The 22,737-nt window shown below is 36.8% G+C and overlaps 1 protein-coding gene across 1 annotated transcript in view; it reads right to left on the bottom strand.

Annotated features, from left to right (window-relative positions):
- Positions 1-2,632: 2,632 nt before the first annotated feature.
- Positions 2,633-22,737, bottom strand: part of CPD (carboxypeptidase D) — a 56,892-nt gene continuing 36,787 nt past the window's right edge. Inside the window, exons 12-21 of the mRNA XM_037495268.2 lie at positions 21,195-21,518; positions 19,180-19,375; positions 15,876-16,011; positions 13,402-13,533; positions 12,358-12,453; positions 12,195-12,259; positions 8,750-8,881; positions 8,072-8,257; positions 7,448-7,547; positions 2,633-4,458 (exon numbers count right to left, since the gene is read on the bottom strand). Of these exons, the coding sequence (XP_037351165.1) occupies positions 4,232-4,458; positions 7,448-7,547; positions 8,072-8,257; positions 8,750-8,881; positions 12,195-12,259; positions 12,358-12,453; positions 13,402-13,533; positions 15,876-16,011; positions 19,180-19,375; positions 21,195-21,518 (1,594 nt within the window). The 3' untranslated portion in view covers positions 2,633-4,231. The remainder of the gene's footprint in view (positions 4,459-7,447; positions 7,548-8,071; positions 8,258-8,749; positions 8,882-12,194; positions 12,260-12,357; positions 12,454-13,401; positions 13,534-15,875; positions 16,012-19,179; positions 19,376-21,194; positions 21,519-22,737) is intronic.

Below are 22,737 nucleotides of genomic sequence, written 5' to 3'. Positions count from 1 at the left end.
CACCACTATGCCTAAAAGTGCTAGAACACTCCTAACTGGGTTCTTTTGGAAAAAGCACAACATTTTTAACAAGTTTGAAACGGGTTTATAAACATTTCAATGACCAGCTATGTGGTATTCACTGTGCAATGACTGGGCATACAGCAATCCAGGTGAGCTACAAACAGAAAAGAGAACTGTCTACTATGTGATGTGATTATTTCAGAAAACAGCTTTCTTTTGAGTCAATTCATGAAGACAAAAACACTCTACAAATGATATCCTGTCTTCCTAGTCTAATGCTGGTTTTCCTCTACTAGAAGTAGAAAACAAAATACATAACCTTAAAATTGGAACAAAAAATTTCTCTGGTCTATTGATTTTGAAAAAAGGTTATGAGACAAAACACAAAGACAAACATCATAAAATAACTTTTATACAGGATTAGTAAATCTGTTTACATATAAAAAACAGAAAGGACCTCATTACAGTTAGATTTCACATAAATTACACAAATTGACTTTTTGAAACTACTATTCAATTTCATTTAAAGTTCCTTTTAAAAATTTCATTTTGAAGGCACAGTGCATGAAATAAACCAAAGACTGAAGCACTTGAGATGAATTAGTGTTGGGCACCTCATATAAATAGCTATAGATTGTTCTGAAGCTGGGGAAAATCATACTGAAGAAATGGAGAGGTGAGAAGATGAGTTTTTGATCTGAGCATTAAAAAAATACCTTTGTCATACCTCCAGGAAATCTGCATCATGGCCAGCATAGAATGTAGCTAGTACACTTATGTTATACCATTTATAAAATTCAGAATCATACATATTTACATAATTTATATCCAGTTGTCTCAAGTGGCAGGCTACTGTCAGATTTCATAATATATTCTGTCAAATCAAAATCAACTAGGACTATAATCTGAAAGTCAAGTGGAGTATTAATTATTGCTAAAAATATGAGAAATCGGTGTTGGGCGATGTATCTTCATGAACTAGAAATCCAAGTTCAATCTGATAATAATCAAGGGTCCTAATCATAAAAGTAAAATCTTTAATTAAAACAAATCAGACACCCAAAAAGTTACCAAACAGTTGCTAGATGAAAATCATTGACCATCTATCCTTGTGGAATCTTTTGTAATAACAATAAAGTTGCTAATGTTAAAAACAATTCCACCAGAGAATTGTAACATAGGGCACTATTACAGAATTCACAGCCAAGAAGCTTTTAATACAGCAGGGACAAAACCTGGCACAAGTGCATTACTGGTGACAAGAAGACTGTTTACCTCTGAGAATAAGTGGAAATGGAGAAGCAGGTCATGGTTACTGAGTATTAGCTCAGAAACACAATAAATTCATGCATAAGAACTACCTTTTATTTATTATCAACTCATAATTTTAAGCTCAACATTCATTCAGCAAATCCCATTCAAGTGAAAATCACCAAAGATTAACCAATCAGTCACACTGGGTCAAATATACATCATGGTTCCTTCTTAGAGGATGATGAAGTCCCAAAGCAAATTCCCTCCAATGAGAACTGTAAGAATTCCTCAATTGGATGGGATCCCAGTCACTACCCAAGTGTTCAGTATGACAACCAAAGGATCTTTCCTTCTGAAATTAACTTGAGTTCATCTTCCTGAACTGCATAATCAATCAAGTACAATTTACACGGCAAACACTTGAAAATCACCTATTATTCAATCACTTGTTTTTATTAAGGAGCTGGGAGGGAAGAGGCTTACAAACTGATCATGAGAACAAAAAAACATGCCTTGTGAGTAAAGAAAGGCACAACTCAGATTTGGGCAAATTTCTTAATACTGTGATACTTACTTGCCTCCATGACGCTAAGGAAATGGAAAGTCTTTAGGAAAAACACTGAAGTAATGCATTTCCCATCCATATGGCTTCAATGCCTTAAGCAGTTAATGTGGTCTAATGTTAGATTAGATCCACAAATTAAAGACAAAGCAGGGCTGAGAACACAGTAGTCATGATCCTGTACATTCATGTTAACAGGTAACACAGGCTGAGAAGGCCTTGTTTACCAGCACAATGCACTATTTAGAAATTCATTAAAGATTCAAGATTTATAGAATTTGGTTTTCCTTGCAGGAAAAATTACTAAGAGAACTACTTATATGTTTATTTCTATAAAATATTTGTATGATACATGCTTAAAAGGCATGGCCTCCAGCGACTATGATGCATAAAGACATGTTAATCTAACAGAGAAATGAATTGAAAAGGCAACTTCTAGTGAAGACCAATAAAAGTAAAGGCTGTCACATCAACTTTGTTTCATTTCTACCTGCAATGTCCCAAGCAGGGTCAGCCATACAAAGGCCCCTTGTTGGCTTTCTGGTTTTGCACTCTTAAAAATAAAGCTGAAAAGAACAATACCACCTCATCATCTCCCTAAAGAAAATATATTATTAGAAATTAAATCATGTCTATTTTATTAAGTATTAGTACCCCACAAACTATTCTGTGTATGTGGTGGGGTGAAAGTAGGGTGGCAAGGGCTCAAAATTTAAAGTTGTTGATAACTATTAATACCAGAATAGCTTAACCTTGAACCATCCAAATTTATCACAGATATTCAACTAGCAAATGTCATGACCTCATTATTCCTGCTAAGCCAAATCTCTTTTGTTAAAGCCATTTTGGGTGCATTCCTCACAAAATTTGGTTAAATGACCTACATGGGTGGTAAACCACTTCCCATGAAGGCTTTGGGATGACTGATACATTAACGGATACAAAACATGAGAGCAAGTTTTTTGATCCCCTGATTTAGTCTAAGTTCAGCAGCAACTTGGCCATTAAAACATTCAAAGGTATTAAACCATTAGATCATTGGTAACACTTATACTTAAAAAAAAGCATCATTTCCATTGAGTAGCTTTATACGACAGACATAATAAAATGCAAATCTTTCAGGTCTTTGTAGTAACCTGACTGGCAGTGAAGATGACAACTTTCTCGCCATTGTTATATCCAGCGACAGTCTAGAGCACTATTCTTAGTGGAGGGAGCCATATTTAAATACTTTCAACTGCACTTTTAACAAAATTATCAAAAAGAGACTGTCAAATGAAATATTAGGACAAAGACCCCAATCACTTGCAGAGGCCTGCAACACTGGCCAAACTATTTCATTAACAGTATGCTATTGCAGGGTGTCGGCTTGGGCTGGAGCATGAAGTGTAGATATTGTGTGTTCAAATACAGGTTAAGAATATACAATTATGTCTCTTCCACACTTCCAGATATTTCAGTAGAATTCAGATCTTGTAGATTGCTGAGTCATCTGAAAACCATAAGTGTACAACATGTAAAAGGGTTCAAATGTAGGAAATAATAAAGAATTAGGCATTCCCAGAATAAACTAGTGCTTCACAGATAAAAGCAGCAGCACCTGTGGGTTTTCACCAAGTTAAAAGATAGGCAACATGAATCTTAGCTTTTGCGAGATCTCCCTCTCAGCTCCATTTGAATGGACATGTAGATCTTTTACAACAAAGTCAATAAATTCTCCCTTAAAATGGGGATATTTAGAACTTTTCTAAACCTTGTAAGAGAGGTAGTGAAATCCTGCTTAGAGCACAGCCCATTAGTTCTGATCTAGCCTTGGAACAGGTAGAAAGCCAAATGTGGAAGCCCATTTATTCATTTCCTAATGTTATATGTTTAGAAAGCAATCCAGTCTCCATTAAACTGGAATTACAAGAGAAATTCCAGCTTTTAATATCTAGCGAAAAGTATTCCTCAGTAGGTTGAGGAAACCTTGAGTTTTTTAAAGCTTTATGTCAGATTCTGACTGCTGTCCCTGCCTTAATGTTTCTGGATTCTTTTGGCCATTTAAAACAAAGAAAAAAAGCTAAAGCCACTAGTAAACAGCTGATGTGCAAAATACAACATCCACTAGTTGGCTTTATGTAGTTACTAACATAAGCTTCAAACAGCTCATCTTAAATTAAAAAGAAATATAAAGTGGCTGTCCCATCTCTGCTGCATAAATAGAAAGCAGATTTTTTTTTTTAAAAGGTAAGAGTACTTTAAGGAGGGGAAGTTCAAAACTGCCACCAAATTCACAAAGAATACAAATTTAGCAAGTTAACTTCCCAAAGCTCTTTGAAGAAGCAAAATAGTCTCTTCTTAATGCAGTGTCTCCCAAAAGGAACTGTAATTTTGCTTGGTACTTATGCTGGGAGAGATGCAAGGTTTGTTTCAATGTTTGCTAGAATATAACGTTTCTTCTTCAGTATCCGTTTCATCCTGGAACTCATGGCTTAAGAGGGACTTCTTGGAGCCAGTTGACATCATGCGGATTTCATCTTCATACTCATCATGATGCTGCCTGAGTCGATGAAAGCCATCCTTGTGTCTGTTAGACTTGATTGAGCAGATGCACCAAATTATGCAAGCTGTTAGGATTAATGCTGACATGGTAGCACCTGCCAAATAAAGCCATCCCATGAGTTGTGGTCTACTTTAAAGTTATACATAAACAACTGCTTAATGGCACATTCTATAATGTGCCCTTCACTTATTTTAGTATTTTTTAAAGATTTTTTTTTAATTTATGCGTACAAGAGCTGGGGTGTAAGCCAGAGGTGGGGGGGGTGGAGCGCAGGAGAGAGGATTCATCAGAGACAGAGTGGGGAGCAGCACAGGCAGACTGACTGGAATACACTGCTGAAGGGAGCAGCGGGCGAGATAGGAGAGGTCTGCTGCGCCATGTGGGCTAACTTTCTGGCTGGGCAGGGATCGAACTCTGCTGCAGTGGCTGTGGATAGCTCCATAGTGCTGAGAGTTAACTCCCTGCGCCACCAGGGAGGCCTTGTTTGTTTGTTTGTTTTAATTAAGTCAGTCTAATTTTTTTTTAAGATTTATTTTTATTTATTTATACAAGCATTGGGTACAGTCAGAAGCGTGGGAGGGTGAGAGAATTCACCAGAGCCAGAGCGGGGAGCAGAGCAGGCAGACTCACGAAGCACACTGCTGAGGGGAGCAGCGGGTGGCAGGAGAGGTCTGCGCGCCATGTGGGACCCTCCTCCGGAGGCCGGGGAGCAGCTGGGGATCGAACCGGCGCTGCAGAGGCTGTGGGCAGCCTCGCAACCCAGCGCTCAACCGCTGCGCCACCGGGGAGGCCAGGAGGCCTTGTTTTAATTTTAGCTAGTGCACTTCAAAAAAACCCTTTTATTGTTAGAGAAGCAGTATATGTATATATGGCATGCAAAATTAGAAAAAAATACAGATAAGCAAAAATACCTAAAATCCAAACCCCCACATCTTCACATTTTTGTTACCCACAGATCATTTTTAAAAACCCTGGTGTATATTCTTTCAGATCTTTCTTCATGCATGTGTGTGTGAAATTTTTTTTTCTTTTGCCACATGAAATCAAACTCTGCCTATTTTTCTGCCACCTGCTTTTTATCAATGACATTTACTTTTCCTTTCTGGTAAATTTTCATCTCATTGAAAACTCCTCATTTATTTAAAATATTTGTACTTAAGGTTATCAGAATAGGTGTCTTAGTAGCAGAAAATAATACTAATAAACTCACATTAGAAACTGAGTTCACAAAAGCAAGGAAATTCTGCAGGGACTACACCTGAGGGGGTGAGGGGAAGCAAATATTGTTTAAAAATGAACAGTGTTGGGGCCTCCCTGGTGGCGCAGCAGTTGTGCGCTGGGTTGCGAAGCTGCCTGCAGCCTCTGCTGTGCAGGTTCGATCCCCGGCTGTTCCCCGGCCACCAGAGGAGGGTCCCACATGGCGTGCAGACCACCCCTGTCACCAGCTGCTCCCCTCAGCAGTGTACTTCGGTCCTTCTGCCTGCTCTGCTCCCCACTCTGGCTCTGGTGAATTCTCTCACCCTCCTGCACTTCTGACTGTACCCAGTGCTTGTATAAATAAATAAATCTTCAAAAAAATAAAAATGAACAGCGATGTAAAAAATAAAAAATTAAAAAAAAAAAAAAAGAAATTGAGTTCACAATAGCAGATGGGCAGCAGAGCCAGATTTCCATGACTGAATCCTAGCTTCTGTGTTTCTAAACCAGTAAATGATTCAGTTTATTTGATTTAAAAATTCTTTAAACACTCCACAACAGCGCCTCCCCTGTGGCACAACGGGTTGAGCACCGCGCTGTGATGCTGTCCGCAGCCTCTGCAGTGACGGTTCGACTCCCAGCGGGCCAGGGAGAATTCCACATGGCGAGGCAGACCTCTCCTGTCTCGCCCACTGCTCCCCTCAGCAGTGCCTTCAGTCCCTGTCTGCCTGTTCTGCTCCCTGCTCTGTCTCTGGTGAATTCTCTCACCCTCCCGCAACTCTGGCCTGTACTCCAGCTCTTGTATAAATAAAAACAAGTCTTTAAAAAAAAACAAAACAAAACTCCACAACAGGTTCTATGATTTGACCAGGTTTCCCATATGCCACTTTCTGTTATCTAAGGACCTCCCCTCACACACAGTAATAAAACTTGGTTATTTTGCATCAAGTCCAAGTTGTACTTAGAAATGAAGCAGGGTTCTTTGTGTCAACAATATGCAATAGAGCAGTATTTATAAATTTTACCGCAATGTTTTTCCTTTTAGCCTTTCAGTAATTCAAGTAATTCTGGAGAAAACAAATATTCCCTCCTTCTAGGATCTTGGAAAACAAGAACTAATGTAAGTCAAAGCCCAACAGACTTATGAGCTTACTAAAAAGCAAATAATTTAGTCAACAACTCTTCATTGAGTCCCACTATATGGAGATGCAGAAAAACTCACTACTCTCTCAGAGCTTACGTTTCAGTGGCAGAGACTGGAAATAGACAAATGACTAAATATATAATATGTCATGTAGTGATAAATGGTATAGAAAAAAGGGGGATGGAGATAGTGACAGGGGTAAAATTTTAGTTAGGGTGTTCAGGGAAGGCCTCTCTGTATTGGTGACATTTGATTACAATCATGAAAGAGCCATGAGACATATGGGAAAACAGTGTTCCAGGAAAATCATGCTTAAATAAGCAGAGAAAAAAAAAGTGATTAGGTTTAGGTGATTATGGAGGTGATCCTTTCTCAAACTGTAATGTTAGGAGGGCGGGTTTTAAGTTCATTCACTAAAAATTTAAATTTCTTTCTTTCTTTCTTTTTTTTTTAAAAAAGACTGATATATTTATGCATACAAGAGCTGGGGTTTAGGCAGAGGTGTGGGGGGTGAGAGGATTCACCAGAGACAGAGTGAGGAACAGAACAGGCAGACTGACCAAAGTACGCTGTTGAGGGGAGCAGCAGGCACAACAGGAGAGGTCTGCAGCGCCACGGTGGGCAACTGCTCCCTGGCTGGCCGGGGAATCGAACTCGTGTTGGAAAGGCTGCAGACAGCTTCACAGGTTGCGTCTTAACCCCTTGCACCACCAGGGAGGCCCAAAAATTTAAATTTCTTTACCTGATACAGTTACCACAAGTTCTCTTGGTAAACCAAATATTCGATTATCTGTGTCGAAAACTATTACCACAGAACTAGCAGCATCATGATGCACAAAGACCTAGAAGGATAAGGTGCAAGAATTATGAAAGAGTTTATTATTTACAGCACATTGTATCCCTGCTATATTACTAGAACCTTTAAAGATGATTCACTGTCAAGTACACAAAGAGCTATAAAAATTTCCCTTTTGTTAAGATAAAACTTGTAGTTGCTATAAACCTATAGCAACTAAAAAGCTGAGGCTTACAGCAGGGGATCAAAACAGGGGTGGGATGAGCACAAGGGACCATGGTGATATTCACAGGTGATGTGATGGTGGGAGATTTACAGGAACTGCACCTGAGGGGAGAAATCAAATACTGTACAAAAATGAACAATGTAAGAAAATGAAAAAATTAATAAAAGAAAAAAATTCTCTTTTGTTGCCTAAGGACAGAGAAATAACAAGTTATTGTAACCAAGAGATGATCACTTATTTATTTTTTAATTCCCTACAGGTTTTCTGGCAAGAGTTTCAAAATAAAATGGAAATACTATTAATAAGAAGAACTTACATGATATCTCTCAGTTTGCATTTCTCACCTGTGAATGTTGCTGCTGATATCCATCAGCAATGGCATTGATGTTATGGACACCTGGGGCTAAGAGCACATGGAAATAACCTCCTTCTTTTGTGTGTACTTTTATGCCTTCATTGAGTACAATGACTGCTTTAGAGATTGGTTTTCCAGTCTTATCTTTGACAAATCCATGAACTCCCTTGTGAACCTGAAAAAAATGTTTAAAATAGAAATTTGTTGTTATTACCAGACAGTTTAAAAACAATACTTTGAGGTCTGACAAAAACAACAAACACAACAACAACAGAAATTCTTATAAGATTCCTTAGTTACTATCATTCACTGCTTCAGAGGCACAGAGATATAGATAAAAGAAAACTCTAATATAGCCAAAGGTTGAAGTGTTAGAATCCAAATCTTTTGATGTCTTGAATGATTTTTCTACCATAATACATTGTGTCCAGTAACTGTTGATACTCAAATGAAAGAACCTATATTTCACAGGGTTAAATTAACTAAACACAATAGATTCCAGATATGTGAACTTATAGCATCAATTTGGGCAACATAATGAATAAACTCTCCCTTCTATATACATATAAAATAATATAAAATTTTGTTAAAAGATTAAGAAAAACTTAAAGGTTTTTAATTGAACATATTTTGGGAGTTTGCTTCTAGTTGAAAGAGAAAGACTCACCTCCACCAACATGCTAAGAAGAGATTTTTTATTCTCTGCCCACAAGGAAGGGAGTTGTGCCGCACTAGGAAAGTAGCAGCAGCTTGTGTACACTGTGATTTCTGGACAGTGGCCATAGGTAACGCTATAATCCTGGAATACATCAAATTCAAAAGCAATGTAGGAAAATTAGTAAAAATAAGAATAAGACTTTGGGCCTCCCCTGGTGGCGCAGACCTCTCCTGTTGTGCCCGCTGCTCCCCTCAGCAGTGTATTTTGTCAGTCTGCCTGTTCTGCTCCCCACTCTGTCTCTGGTGAATCCTCTCACCCTCCCACGAATCTGGCCTGTACCCCGGCTCTTGTATAAATAAATAAATCTTTTAAAAAAAAAAGAATAAGACTTTGAAGTACAACAGATGGAATAAATGGAATAAAAAGAAAACCTGGGTGATGTGTACAAAGAATCCATAAAATATTTCACAGCAAATATAAACAAACTACTCATATGTAATCAGTTAAAAACATGACCACTCCTAAGAGAGGCCTTGAAAACAGGGCCTCTCTAGTTCATTTTTATATCTCCATTGTTTTCCACAGTGTCTGGTAGGTAGAGGGGGTTTATTGAATAAGTACATGCAGATGGCCAGTTTCCCTCTAAACCCAGGAACTTCACAGATATTCTCAGAATTCTGGAGGCAGAAGCACAAGGACAAGCCCTTTGGTACTCTTAACTTACAGGCTTAAGTGTCAAGTCTGTTGGTGACAAAAGCAACTGCTTGCACTATAGCAATTACCCAGGAACTGCTTGTGTGGGCAGGTTCAAAATATAACTACTTTCCCCCACTAAACCTTGTCTTTTTCCTAATTCAGTTATTGGAATTAACTAATTTTTCTCAAAAAGACATAAAATCTCATCTTTGACTTCAATAGCTTGCTATCATCCATAACTAGTCAAATTCTGTTAGTTCCATCTTTATAGTATCTCTGAAACCTCATTCCCTGACTCTACTTCCATTACCACTACTCTAATCTAGGCACTCATTATTTATTGTCTAGGCTATTCTAAATCAGTCTCTCTGCACCATAGTGTCTCCTTTCTCCAAACGATCTTAACTCACTGTTAAGAGATTAGTTTTTCCATTGCACAGCTCAGATCATGTTACTGTACTTGCTCAAAACCTTCAGTGGCTTTCTATTTCTTACTAAAACAAAGCATTCATACTCTAGACTGTTTGTATTGACTTCTACCCATACTCTTTCTGAAATGTCTTGCTTTACTGTCTCTAAATCCCAAATTCCAGGGCCTGTATCTCTCTGACTAGGTTTTAACCTTTTCTGCCTTTAACTTCTCATGATACATCGAGAGTTGCTCTTTTCTAGATAAATGAATTGATTCTCTAACCCTGTTATTTGTTCAATGGGATAGGGAGCATACTTTATTTATCACTAAAATCACAAATTGGCCTCACATAGAAGCCCTTAGTAAACAAGAGAAAAGTCAATTTTCTGGTTGCACACTTGAACAAAATGATTAGCTTACCATCCACTTGCTAACAACTCCTGACTAACTTGAAGTGGATGGAAAACCAATTAAAATGCTATTAGAAAGAAATTAAAGAATACCTAAGTAAATGAAAGACATATTGTGTTAACGGATAGGAAGACAATGCTGTTGAGTTGTTAATACAACCTGAAGTTCTATAGATTCGACACAACCCCTACCAAAATTCCAAGTCTTTTTGCAGAAAAAGACTTGCCAACATTCAAATTCAATTGGAATTGGAAGAAGCTTTGAATAGTCAAAACAATCTTAAAAAGTAACATTGTTGGAGGGTTCACAATTCCTGATTTCAGATTTTACTATAATTACAGTAGTTGAAAGAGTGGTATTGGCATATGAGTAGACATGCACATATAAACCAATGGAATAGATTGAGAGTCCAGAAATAAACCCATACATCTATGGTAAACTTTGAGAAGGGTGCCAAGATCATTCTGTTGGGGAAAGAACAGTCTTTACAACAAATGGTGCTATGACAATTGGATTTTCACATGCAAACAAAGTTGAGCTCCTACACATATTATATATAAAAATAAACTCAAAATGTATCAATGACCTAAATATGGTACCTAAGTCCATAGAATTCTTAGACGAAAACATTGGGGTTAAATCTTCAAGGTCTTGGGCTTGGCAATGAATTTAGATATGACAACAAAAGACAAAAACAGATAAATTTCACTTCATCAAAATTAAAAATTGTGTATCAAAGGTCATTATCAAAAAATGAAAAGACAATCTACAGAATGGGACAAAATTTGGCAAATCAAATATCTGATAAAGATTTAGCATCTGAAACATATAGGGCCCATCCTGCTGGTGCAGGGGTTAAAGACAGTGCTATCAAGCTATCGCCAGCCACTGCAGCATGAGTCTGATCCCCCGCCTGGCAGGGAGCAACCCACATGGTGCAGCAGACCCCTCCTGCCTTGCCTGCTACTACCCTCAGCAGTGTATTTCAGTAGATCTGCCTGTTCTGCTCCCCACTCTGGTGAATCCTCTTACCCGCCGCACCTCTGGCTTACACCCCAGATCTTGTATGCATAAATAAATAAATCTTAAAAAAATATACAAAATATATAAAAAAGTCTTATTCAACAACAAGAAGACAACCCAGTGGGTAATGGACTTGAACAGAGAGTTCTCCAAAGAAAATGAACAAATACACAATAAGCACATGAAAAGATGCTCAACATCATTGTCAATTAGGAAATGCAAGTCAAAACTACAGTGAACCACCATGCCGCACCTACTAGAGTGGCTATGATAAAAAAGTGGAAAATATGAAATGTTGCTGAGGATGTGGAGAAATCGAAAACCCTTGTGCACTGCCAGTTAAGCTGGAAAAAAGTTCCTCAAAAAGTTAAACATAGATTCACAACATGACCAGCAATTCACTTCTAGGTATATATTCAAAAGAATTAACGGGCCTCCCTGGTGGCGCAAGGACTAAAGTCTCAGCATTATCAAGCTATCAGTACCCACTATGGCCTGAGTTTGATCCCTGGCCAGGGAGGTGACCCACATGGCACAGGAGACCTCTCCTGTCTCATCCACTGCTCCCTTTAGCAGTGTATTTCAGTAAAGCAGCCTGTTCTGCTCCCTACTCTGTCTCTGGTGAATCCTCTCATTCCCCCGCACCTACTATGTCCTACACCCCAGTTCTTGTATGCATAAACAAATAATGAATCTTTAAAGAAAAAGAATTAAAAGTAGATATTTACACTCAAATTTTTCAACTGTAAAAATGATTAAAATGGCAAAAAAAAGTAAAATGCTGTCAAAGGTTAATTTAAGGACTATTATGTGAAGAAAGCCATGAGACAGGTGCCAATCACTTTTCTATGTTAGAAAATCCACCTATTCTTTCACTAATGGCCCATTCTTACTGCATTCCATACAGTATACCTTCATGCTGCCCAGGTGACTGTGCCATTCTGCGCCACGCATTACTCCTCCTGGAATATTCTCATCTATAAAAACATTGAGAGATGTAAGATCAACAAGACCATAAAGCAAGACTCTCTCCCCACCAAAAGCAACATTAACAAAGGGTAGGAAAAATACCTACCTGATTTATTTGGGCAACTGGGCTGACCCATATGCATTGATGGGTGATTATTTGCATAAAGAGATGCTAGATGCTTCAATGTTTCTTTGTTTTCCACTACAAAAAAAAAAAAAGAAAAAATTCAAGAGTCAGAGGAGAAATTCAAAATGTTTTCTCCAAGTTAAAATTCATGGTCACAAAAGTAATCTTTGTCTCCTTCTGGTATATCTTGCAATCCGCTAATGCTTATGATCAGTTTATGCAACAGGCTACCATAATAAAATACAAACTTGTTTTATATGTTTCACTACTTTTGGGGGCAAATGGAGTAACAACAATATTCATTATAAGTGTCTTTGAAAATAATACAAATGAGGGCCTCCCCACTGGCGCAGCTGTTGAGCGCTAGGTTAGGAAGCTGCCCGCAGCCTCTGCAGTGCCGGTTCGATCCCCGGCTGTTCCCAGGCCACCGGAGGAGGGTCCCACATGGCGCGCAGATCTCTCCTGCCCCTCGCTGCTCCCCTCAGCAGTGTACTTCAGTCCTTCTGCCTGCTCTGCTCCCCGCTCTGGCTCTGGTGAATCCTCTCACCCTCCCGCGCTTCTGACTGTACCCAGTGCTTGTATAAATAAATAAATAAATCTTAAAAAAAAAAAATACAAATGAGCTATGTATACGATGGCACCAGAGGTTCAACAAGTAACTGTTTAATTCACCAGAGGTGGTATCAGTCAGTAGATATGAATATGAATTTCTTAAGGCAGATATTGAGTCTTATCTTTTTTATGTTACAAACATGATAATTGTTCAATAAGTATTTGTATACTAAATTGAACAGAAGTGACAAGATGGCTATACTCAATAAAGCAAAGTCATCATTACATCTGACCTTCTTCCTCCAGGTAACTTTGAATGGTGATTTATGTATAATCTTCTTAGATTGGTTATTGCTCATAGATAATGCTCAAATGTTCATTACTTTAAAAAAAATTAGAAGGGACAGTACCTAATTGGAATTTCCTATCTAAGTTTAAAATAATATATATGGAAAATGACATTTTACATACCTGTTTGTACTGGTTTATCATATGGGTATGTGACAAGCACTGAACCACCATCTAAAGCTACAGAGAGACTGAAGTCCTGCTTTTGAATCAAATTCTCAATGATGGCTTTAGTCTCAGGCTGGGAGGCATTATCTGAAATATAGAAAAGTCAAATACAAATAACAAGTTAAAAACTTTTAGGATGGGTTAAGTATGAGCTAAGAAAACATACTCGAACATAATCAAAAGTCGGCTTTATTAAATCTATAGATACTTTATTACTCCATTAAGTCACTATCTCAGACAAAAGATATTTTGAGTTTTACACATTTCAGGATAATGTATAAAGATAATGACTCTGAGCATGTTTAAGAAAATCTACTCGAAACAAAAGGGATGGACATATCCTCCTTTTATAATATTGTAGGCCACATATAAAGGAATGAAGTTGGATTACTCACTAATACTACACACAAAAATAAATCCCAAATAGATTAAAGATTTAGATGTAAGACTGCAACAATAAAATGTATAGAAGAAAACATTGGTGATAAGTTACACAGTACCAACATAAAGATATTTTTAGTGATTCAACCCCTATGGCAAGGGAATTAAAAACAAACAGTTGTGATTACCTCTAGTTAGAAATCTCATACACAATAAAAGAAAATGTAAGATGATTAAATAGACATCCTACTAAATGGGAGAAAATATTTACACAATATATAGCTGCTAAGGGATTAATATCCAAGATATATAAAAATCTCATACACTTGAACAATTAAAGCAACAACAATAAAATACCCCAATTAACAAATGGGCAGCAAATATGAACAGACAGTTCACCAAAGAGAATATATAGAAGGTCAAAAGGCATGAAAAAATGGTCAGCATCATTTTCAATAAGACAGATGCTGATTAAAATTACAATGAAATACCACTCACACTTGTGAGAATGGTACATATTAAAAAGGCCCCAAATGGTGGAGAGGATGTGGAGAAAAAGGGACTGTTTTACACTGCTGATGGGAATGTAAACTGATAAAATTATGGAAAGCAGTCTGGATTTACCTTAAAAAATTAAAAATGGAAATACCATACGACCTAGCAGTTTCACTCTTTAACATATATAGTAGAATATGAACCATCAACAAAAAAACCCGTGTTCTACAATAATTAGAGCAATATTATTTATAATAGCTGGGACATGGAAGCAGTGTAAATCTCCTTCAACAGAAGGAGCGGTATATACCTATGATGGAGTATTATATAGTCACAAGAAAGCATGAAATGCAGCCATTTGCAACAAAAATTGGACATTTGCAAAACACACAATTCAACAACATAAAACTCTTTAAAAAAACTAATGGACATCAACAAACATCCCGAGGGTTCTGAGGTTAAAAGGAAGGGACAGGGGAAAGGACAAAGGATGGTCCTTTGTCCCACTACCAAAGGATGGTAGTGGGGGAAAAAAACATGAAAGAATTCATACTGGAGAGAAACCCTATGAATATCAGGAACGTGGCAAAACTTTCACATGGTATGGAAGTTTACAAATACATGAAAGGTCTCACATAGAAGAGATACCCTATGAGAATAAAAGCAGTGTGGCAAAAGTTTAAAAACTGTACAAAAGTTTAAAAAATTCATTTAAAAATAAGTAAAAATAATTTAGGTGATAAATAATCTATCTTTGAAAGCAGTTTTCTTTTTCGCATTTTTTGTAAGAACAAAAAATCAGAAACAAACTAGATATCCATGAGTAGGGAAACAGATGAATAAACTAGAGTACAGCCATTAAGATTGTTAGAGATTTATAAGCACTGAAATGGGAAGATTTTAATGATATATTCAATTAAAAAAAGGTACAGTGGCGTCCCTGGTGGCGCAATGGGCTAAGATGCAACCTACGAAGCTATCCACCGCCACTGCAGCACGAGTTCGATCCCTGGGCAGGGAGATACCCACATGGCGCAGCAGACCTCTCCTGACTCACCTGCTGCTCCCCTCAGCAGTGTATTTTGGTCGATCTGCCTGTTCTGCTCCCCACTTTGTCTCAGGTGAATCCTCTCACCCCCCATGCCTCTGGCCTGTACCCCAGTTCTTGTATGCATAAATAAATATTTAAAAAAAAAAGGTACAGAACAGTACATATAGTTAATGATTCTATTTAAGTAAATAAGAAATATACCCCTTCAAATCAACTTACACACATACATATGGGAGAAAGGAGAAAGAATATACAATTCAGTATGATTAGTGTTGGCACCATCTCAATATTACTGGTTGAATTTCTAAGAGTTTTTAATGCTTTTGTAAATGAAAAAGGAGGAAAGTAAAAAAAAAATTCTGTATTTCTAATGTTCACTTATATCCATAACCTAGACAAGAAATCACTTCACTACTCATCTACAAAACAGGATCAACCAATTTCCCAACAAGAGAACTAAAATTTCTATAAAGTACTATAATGTCATAAAAATGAGTCTTACTTGTAAAGTCTGTATCCAGGTCTTTGCCATGAGCATTTGTCTGTCCTGTCTTTGAACTACAGTCTTTCTCTTGTGCTCTCTCCCGCCCATCTGGATTTAGAGAAGGGACAATCACAATTCTAGTCCTGTCAACCAACTAAAACAGAAACAGAAATCAATTAGTTTATTAGCTCTATGTGGAATCAAATGGTACCCTTGTGCATGCCATAAATAGGAAGTCTTTATTGCTTATTTTAAACACAGACATAATAGATAAAACTAAGAAATAAAAACAAAATTATCTCTTGCTTCAAATATTAAAAAAGAAACAAAAAACTACTGCACCGATAATGTCCCCAGATATCCCCTGATGACTGTCCAGCAGGGGTCAGAAACCACAGTCTGCAGGCTAAGTTTAGCCTGCTGCTTATAAATAAATTTTATTGGCACCTACTAACATCCATTCATATGACTATTTTTGTGCTGGGATGAAAAAGTTGTGTAGTTGTAATACAGAGTATCTATACCACAAACCTTAAAACATATACTATTTGGCCCATTACAGAAAAATTTGCTGACCACTGACTTAGATTAATAGTGAGATATTTTCCAGACCAAAACTGGAATGTATAATCTGACAATTATCGGTGTATGTGACAGAACTGAAATCTGCATGTCTAAAAAAGAAGTGGGATATTTGTCTTAGCCATAATAATATCTCTCCAACTTATCCAAAGACATTAATACCTACATTTGTGGCATGAAATAATTTCTGATATACTTCATCCTGTATATTTCTTTTCTTTTTTTTTTAAAGATTGATTGATTGATTGATTTATACATACATGCATACAAGCACTGGGTACAGTCAGAAGCGCGGGAGGGTGAGAGAATTCACCAGAGCCAGAGCAGGGAGCAGAGCAGGCAGAAGGACCGAAGTACACTGCTGAGGGGAACAGCAGGTGGCAGGAGAGGTCTGCACGCCATGTGGGACCCTCCTCCGGTGGCCAGGCAGCAGCCGGGGATCAAACCAGTGCTGCAGAGGCTGCGGGCAGCTTCGCAACCCAGCACTCAACCGCTGCGCCACCGGGGAGGCCCCATCCTGTATATTTCTAATAGTAAATCAGAATAAATGGTTCCTAGTTTATTTATTCTAGTAAGACAGTCTATAGCTTGAAAATATTAGAGACCTTTTGACTCATTGTTTTGTTTTTTTTTTTTAAGATTTATTTATTTATTATTACTCAGCAATCAAAAAAGATAAGCACATGCAATTTGCAGCAACATGGATGGCGCTGGAAGGGATCATGCTCAGCGAAATAAGCCAAAAAGAAAAAGAAAAATACCGGATGGTCTCACTCATAGCAGGAATCTAGAAAACTTAAATAAGGGACCAGGAAAATGAATAACTATAAGAAAGTGAAAATCAGAATCAACAAAAAACTATGAACCAGAGACACTTTTGGGGGGGTGGGTGGCGGGAGGGGAGGGATTGGGATCAGAAAGGGGGGGTTGCAACTGTATGGGGAATATAAAAATAAAATTTATTATTAAAATAAAAAAAATGAAAAAAAAATAAAAATGAAAGTTTATTGAAAATGCTGGGGGAAAAAATTATTTATTTATTTATTTTTGTTTGTACAAGAACCAGGGTACAGGCCAGATGCGCGAGAGGGTGAGAGGATTCACCAGAGACAGAGCGGGGAACAGAACAGGCAGACTGATGAAAAACTGCTGAGGGGAGGAGCGGGCGCGACAGGAAAGGTCTGCCGTGCCATGTGGGACCCTCACATGGGACCCTTACCGGCCGGCTGGAATGGAACCAGTGCTGCAGAGGCTGTGGACAGCTTCACCACGCTGCACTCAAGTGCCTGCACCAGCAGGGGAGGCCCTGATTTACTGGTTTTTAAATCTCTCCCCTGGAGGGAGATCATGTTCTAAAATTTATGTGCATAGGCTTCACGACAGGTCTCTGGATATGTATATATTTTCTCCAACTTTCCAGATTATTCTCACTCTTAGCTCAGAGCAAATAACAATCTAAAATTCAAGTCCAATTAGAACAGTGAGGTAAATTCTCATAAACAAGAAATTTTTAAATTCCAAGGAGATATTTTACTGAGGCTATATGGTCTATAACAACCATAAAATCAGTAGGTGCCAACTCTGGTCAAATACTAGGATAATCTAAGGAGTTACTAAGCGGCTACTAATGCCTCCTGGGCTAGGTCCCAGGTATTGGTATTTTTAAAAACTCTCCAAATACTTCTTGTGTGTAGCCAGGGTTGAAAGTCATGGCTCTAGGTACTCTCCTGTATTAAAAGTAAAAATAACACAAACAGAAAAATACCTTTCAGATACTCCTTGGAAGTTATAGGAAAAAGTAAATACTTGTTTTGCTGAAGATGGTAAAATAATTTTTGATCAAGTCCAATTTAATTTCCTCTCCTCTAATCCCACTGGTCCCTTCTGATCCTAATCATGATATCAGTTCTTTCTCTATTTCTTTTGGGGGAGGCAGTATGATATAGCAAAAGAGCATAAGGTTTTGAGTGAGACACACTTGGGTTTAAACCCCAAGTTTACCACTTACTAGCTGTGTGACCTCCTGTAAGTTATCAACTATCTCTGTTTTAGCTTTCACATCTACAAAATAACATAATTACAGGTTGAGGGTTAAATTATAAACGTACTTAGTATAGTACCTACACAGTTAAGTATTAAATATTAGTTTCTTTCCCCTATCCTAAATTCTTTATAGATGATGCCAATTAGTGTTTTTGAAGCATGCACATTCTCTCTTTTCTCTTAAGAAAACACATAATTGGGTTGTTTAACACACATGACCAAATCTCTGGATCAAAGTTCTTTTCTATACTCATGGATGGCTAACATAGACAATGCCATATTATTTTTTCTGAAATCTCTTAGCAGCCAAGATGTCCCATAATTTTGTATTTATTATAGGAAAAGATAAATTTATTTTCTATCTTATTTTTCAATATAGTTCTTTACAGGAACTGGGAATGGAGATTCCTCAAGTTAAAATACACAAAAATGTGAGTAAAGATGGAGGTGTGATCTATTAAAAAAAAAAGGAATAGAAGATTGAATGTAATCTCTAGTACTTGTTACTCTATGCCTCTTAGTTTTACAAAAAAAAAAAAAAAAAGAGGAAAGACACTATTGAATATATAATAAAGATGATCTGTTTTTAAGAGTAAAATCTAACAGGAAATTAAAACATTTTTAAATGATGCCTTGATATCAATGTATCACTGAGCTTTTTCCTTGTAAAATATGTCTAAACCGGTCATTCTCTTACTTGTGTAACAGCTGGGATCTTTTTGTAGTTCAGACAGAGAAATTCTGCCAGAGCCAAAAGCAGTTCAGTTCCAACTGGAGCATTTCCATGGATACCAGCGACAAAACGAATCTTTGGTTCTTCAGGCTCAGACATGTTGGGTTTATTGGAGATTTCAAGGGACCAAATGTGACGATATTCAACACTCTGTCCCAAACTTTTAAGAACCAGAACAAAAAGTTACAAATACTCAAGCATTATTATGTCAATGACAACTTAGAGTTTAAAGTCTTTAAAGAATGAACCATTGTATCAGATAACATTAAGAAAATTAGTTTTCCTTGACCAAAGAAGTCAAATAGAAGTGAGGTATTCTCAGAGTTAGAAGAAATTATGGCTTAGTTCTTCAGCATTCCTCTAAATCCAGTCATTCTCATTCCATCCTCACAATATCTCCCCTGAGAGGTGTGAATCTCTACCTCTGAATCTTACACAGTGTTGTACACCAATACCAATGCAATAAAAAAAAAAAATATTTACCCTATCTTTTATAATCCATACTATTTAATGTCTTAAATTCATGTAAGTGTAGAGAACCTCACTTGTTAAGATCTAAATTAACATATGTAAATTAGATACTTTATAAATATATTGTATGTAATATAAATATAAGTGCAATACCAGTATCACAGTAAAATAATTTTAATTGATCTGCTTGTCCAAGGTCTGAGTTTTATTTGATATAAAATTCTGAGCTTATGGCCTGCTTTATTCGCTATATAGGAACACTTATAAGAGTCAGATAGAAACAAAATATTGTTAAACTGAGAAGGAGTAACAGAACAGAAAAAAAAATGCTTTCTCATGATGCTCTTCAGGATACTTAGTGCCTATTGGAGGACCACCTCAAACTGCCTCATGTTCTACCACTGACAGATGTTGCATATTTTGGGAAAAATACCTGAAAAGTGTATCTTGAATTTGAAGGTAAAAGAAATTTAAATGAACTCAGTAAATTGACAGCAAAATAATATCCAAATTTTTATTTTAAAATATGAAAATCTATAAGCTCCATGTAACACTAAAATGGATAATATTAAAATCTGAACTGAGAAGAAATATTCAGGAATAAGTTGAGGAAGACAAGCAATTGGTATTGCCAAAGTAATTAGCATTTTTTGTATCTATTTTTGAAAATCATAAACCTGTATTCAAGAAGTTAAACTTGCTTGTAAAATAAAATACTTGCTTGTAAAAGGTTAGATAATATTCATTAGTTATGTAGTGGAGAACTATAAGCTCAGGGGAAAATGTAAAGTAAAGGCCTTACAATAGGCAAACAATAGGAATCAAAATATCAAAGAAATAATTTTGGAGTACTGTAATAAGGAAATAATTTAAAATAATTTTTTAAGTCCTAAAGAGGACTTAAGATGAAACAACGAAAGTGAGGCAAAAGGCCTCAGAGATGAAGGTAAAGGCTGTCTCAGCTATCAGTTTTATATAATTCAGTATTGAGTATTTTCCCCAGATCCTCAATCATTTATATCTTAAGGCTTTATGCAACAGAGATTAAATAGAGAGTAATAGAGGAAATGACAGCATTTCATTTTCTAATTTGAAAAAAATATTACACATTATCCCTGACAGGTTAGCTTATAGTTCCAAATTCCTTCTTTGCCCCCAGCAAGATGTGACAAAGTAATATTTAGTCAGAACATGAATTTGCAGCTGAGAAGTGGAAAGGGTTTTGAAATCAAAGTAATCATTGGGAAGAGTAATTTTACATTTCCTGGAGGCACAGGCCATACATTGCTAATGTAATAAGTAATTCTACTCCATAGTACCTCATACAAGTTTACAGGTTTCATTACTAGAAAATCTCCAAGAAAATACCTGTTTCAAAATAAGTAAGCTCCAACTTTCTGTACGTTGAGCTCCCAAATATTTCTATTAATAAATTACTACAAAAACTATTCAACATAGCTAGTGCTAATTGTAACCTTAAAAAAAGGCAATAAAAAGGTAATGCTTACTTGGTAAGATTTGTAATATGTGGATAGTTCATCACAAGTCCTCTCAGAAACTCTGATAAGTCTTTGTATGAATGGTATCGATAAAGAGCCAGATTTGAGGAGGAATGTAACATGAGGCCTTCCAAACCATTCTCAGCTGAAAGGTCTTTAATTAACATTTCGAACTCTTTACTAACTGGGTCACTGGTGTCCTCTGTGTGGGTGCTCTCCCCCTTTCCTTTCTTTGAGTCACTGTTTGAATCTGTTGAAGATCTCACAAGTGTGAAGTTGACCTGAATAGCACCTTCACTCTTTACGGTCACATTCTTGGTAACTGGATTATATCTGTAAGAAAGGAGACAGTTTAGAGCCACGTCTTCAGCTAGAGTACCTAAGCCCTGTGGAAACATAAGTGTAGAGGATGTGAATCCTTGAGATTAATGTGGTGCCTCTTCTTAACTGTCAAATTTTTAACTTCATGATAATTTAATATTTGTCTTAAACATCAACAAAGAACAGACATGAGAAGACTGTAAAATATGAGTAAGTTAAGATTAAATATATGACTTTCAAACAAAGTTTGTACATACAGTGTATATTTCTATGTCTGAGTTCACTTGTCTGCCATCAGGGTACATAGGTGGAAAAGTTTGGAGGTATTTTTTAGAACATTCTCTATCAAAAACAGTGTTCTGGCCCTTTTTTTCAGCTACCTTGTTGCTTCAGTTTTTCTAATACTACACCAAAACTGAAGACAGTGAACAGCTTATTACTCATTGATGTAAAGTTCTAACCTGTCGATTTATGGGCCACAAAATATTTGAAAATATTTTTTTAAGAAAGGTATATAAGTTTGTTCACATGCTTATCCTTACTTTAATGGATGGTCAAACTAATTCGTCAGAAATAAGGTAGCTAATGGGAGGAAGAGAAAATAGCCTATGATAACATCTACACTTATCAAAACACAAAAAAGAAAACTACAAAAAGTAAAAACAATGAGTTTCAGATTAAGTAGGCAGTTGGTTCCAATTCTAAGCTGTCTGCAAAGGAGGAGGAAGATAAAAAAATTTTTTTTTCCATGGAAAAACAGGTCCTAAGTTCTTTTTTACCATTTAAGTAAATATACTTAATCTTTGTGGAAAGAAGTACTTATCTTTATGGAAAATAAATATACTTTTCTTTTTAGAAAATAAATATAGTTATCTTTGTGGGAAAAAAGCCATAAAAAAGATGAAAAAGGCCTTTCTTTGAGAAAGACTCTCACTGAAACAATCAGGGAAACATACAATGAATGTGAAGAATTTTCAAAGGGTACACATGTGAAGTGGTAGTTTTTGTTGGGCAACATGACTAGAAGCATGCAACAAAGTTGTTTTCCAACTAACAGGTACAATTGTTACTATCAAGGAGGAAACCACTCATGACAGATGATGGCTCCCTTTGTATTTAGATAGAAGGCAGGTGATCTGAGAGAAGGACAAAAGAGGCCATTGTCCAAGGTGCATAATTTCACCCATCTGATAAGTCTTTTTTTTTTTTTTTTTTTCATTTTTCTACTAAA

Source organism: Talpa occidentalis, unplaced genomic scaffold (genome assembly GCF_014898055.3).
Source record: "Talpa occidentalis isolate TD23 unplaced genomic scaffold, MPIMG_talOcc4v2.1 talOcc4.7, whole genome shotgun sequence".
Lineage (NCBI taxonomy): Eukaryota > Metazoa > Chordata > Mammalia > Eulipotyphla > Talpidae > Talpa > Talpa occidentalis.
Note: the sequence above shows the minus strand (reverse complement) of the source record. Positions and strands in the feature narration are given on the sequence as shown.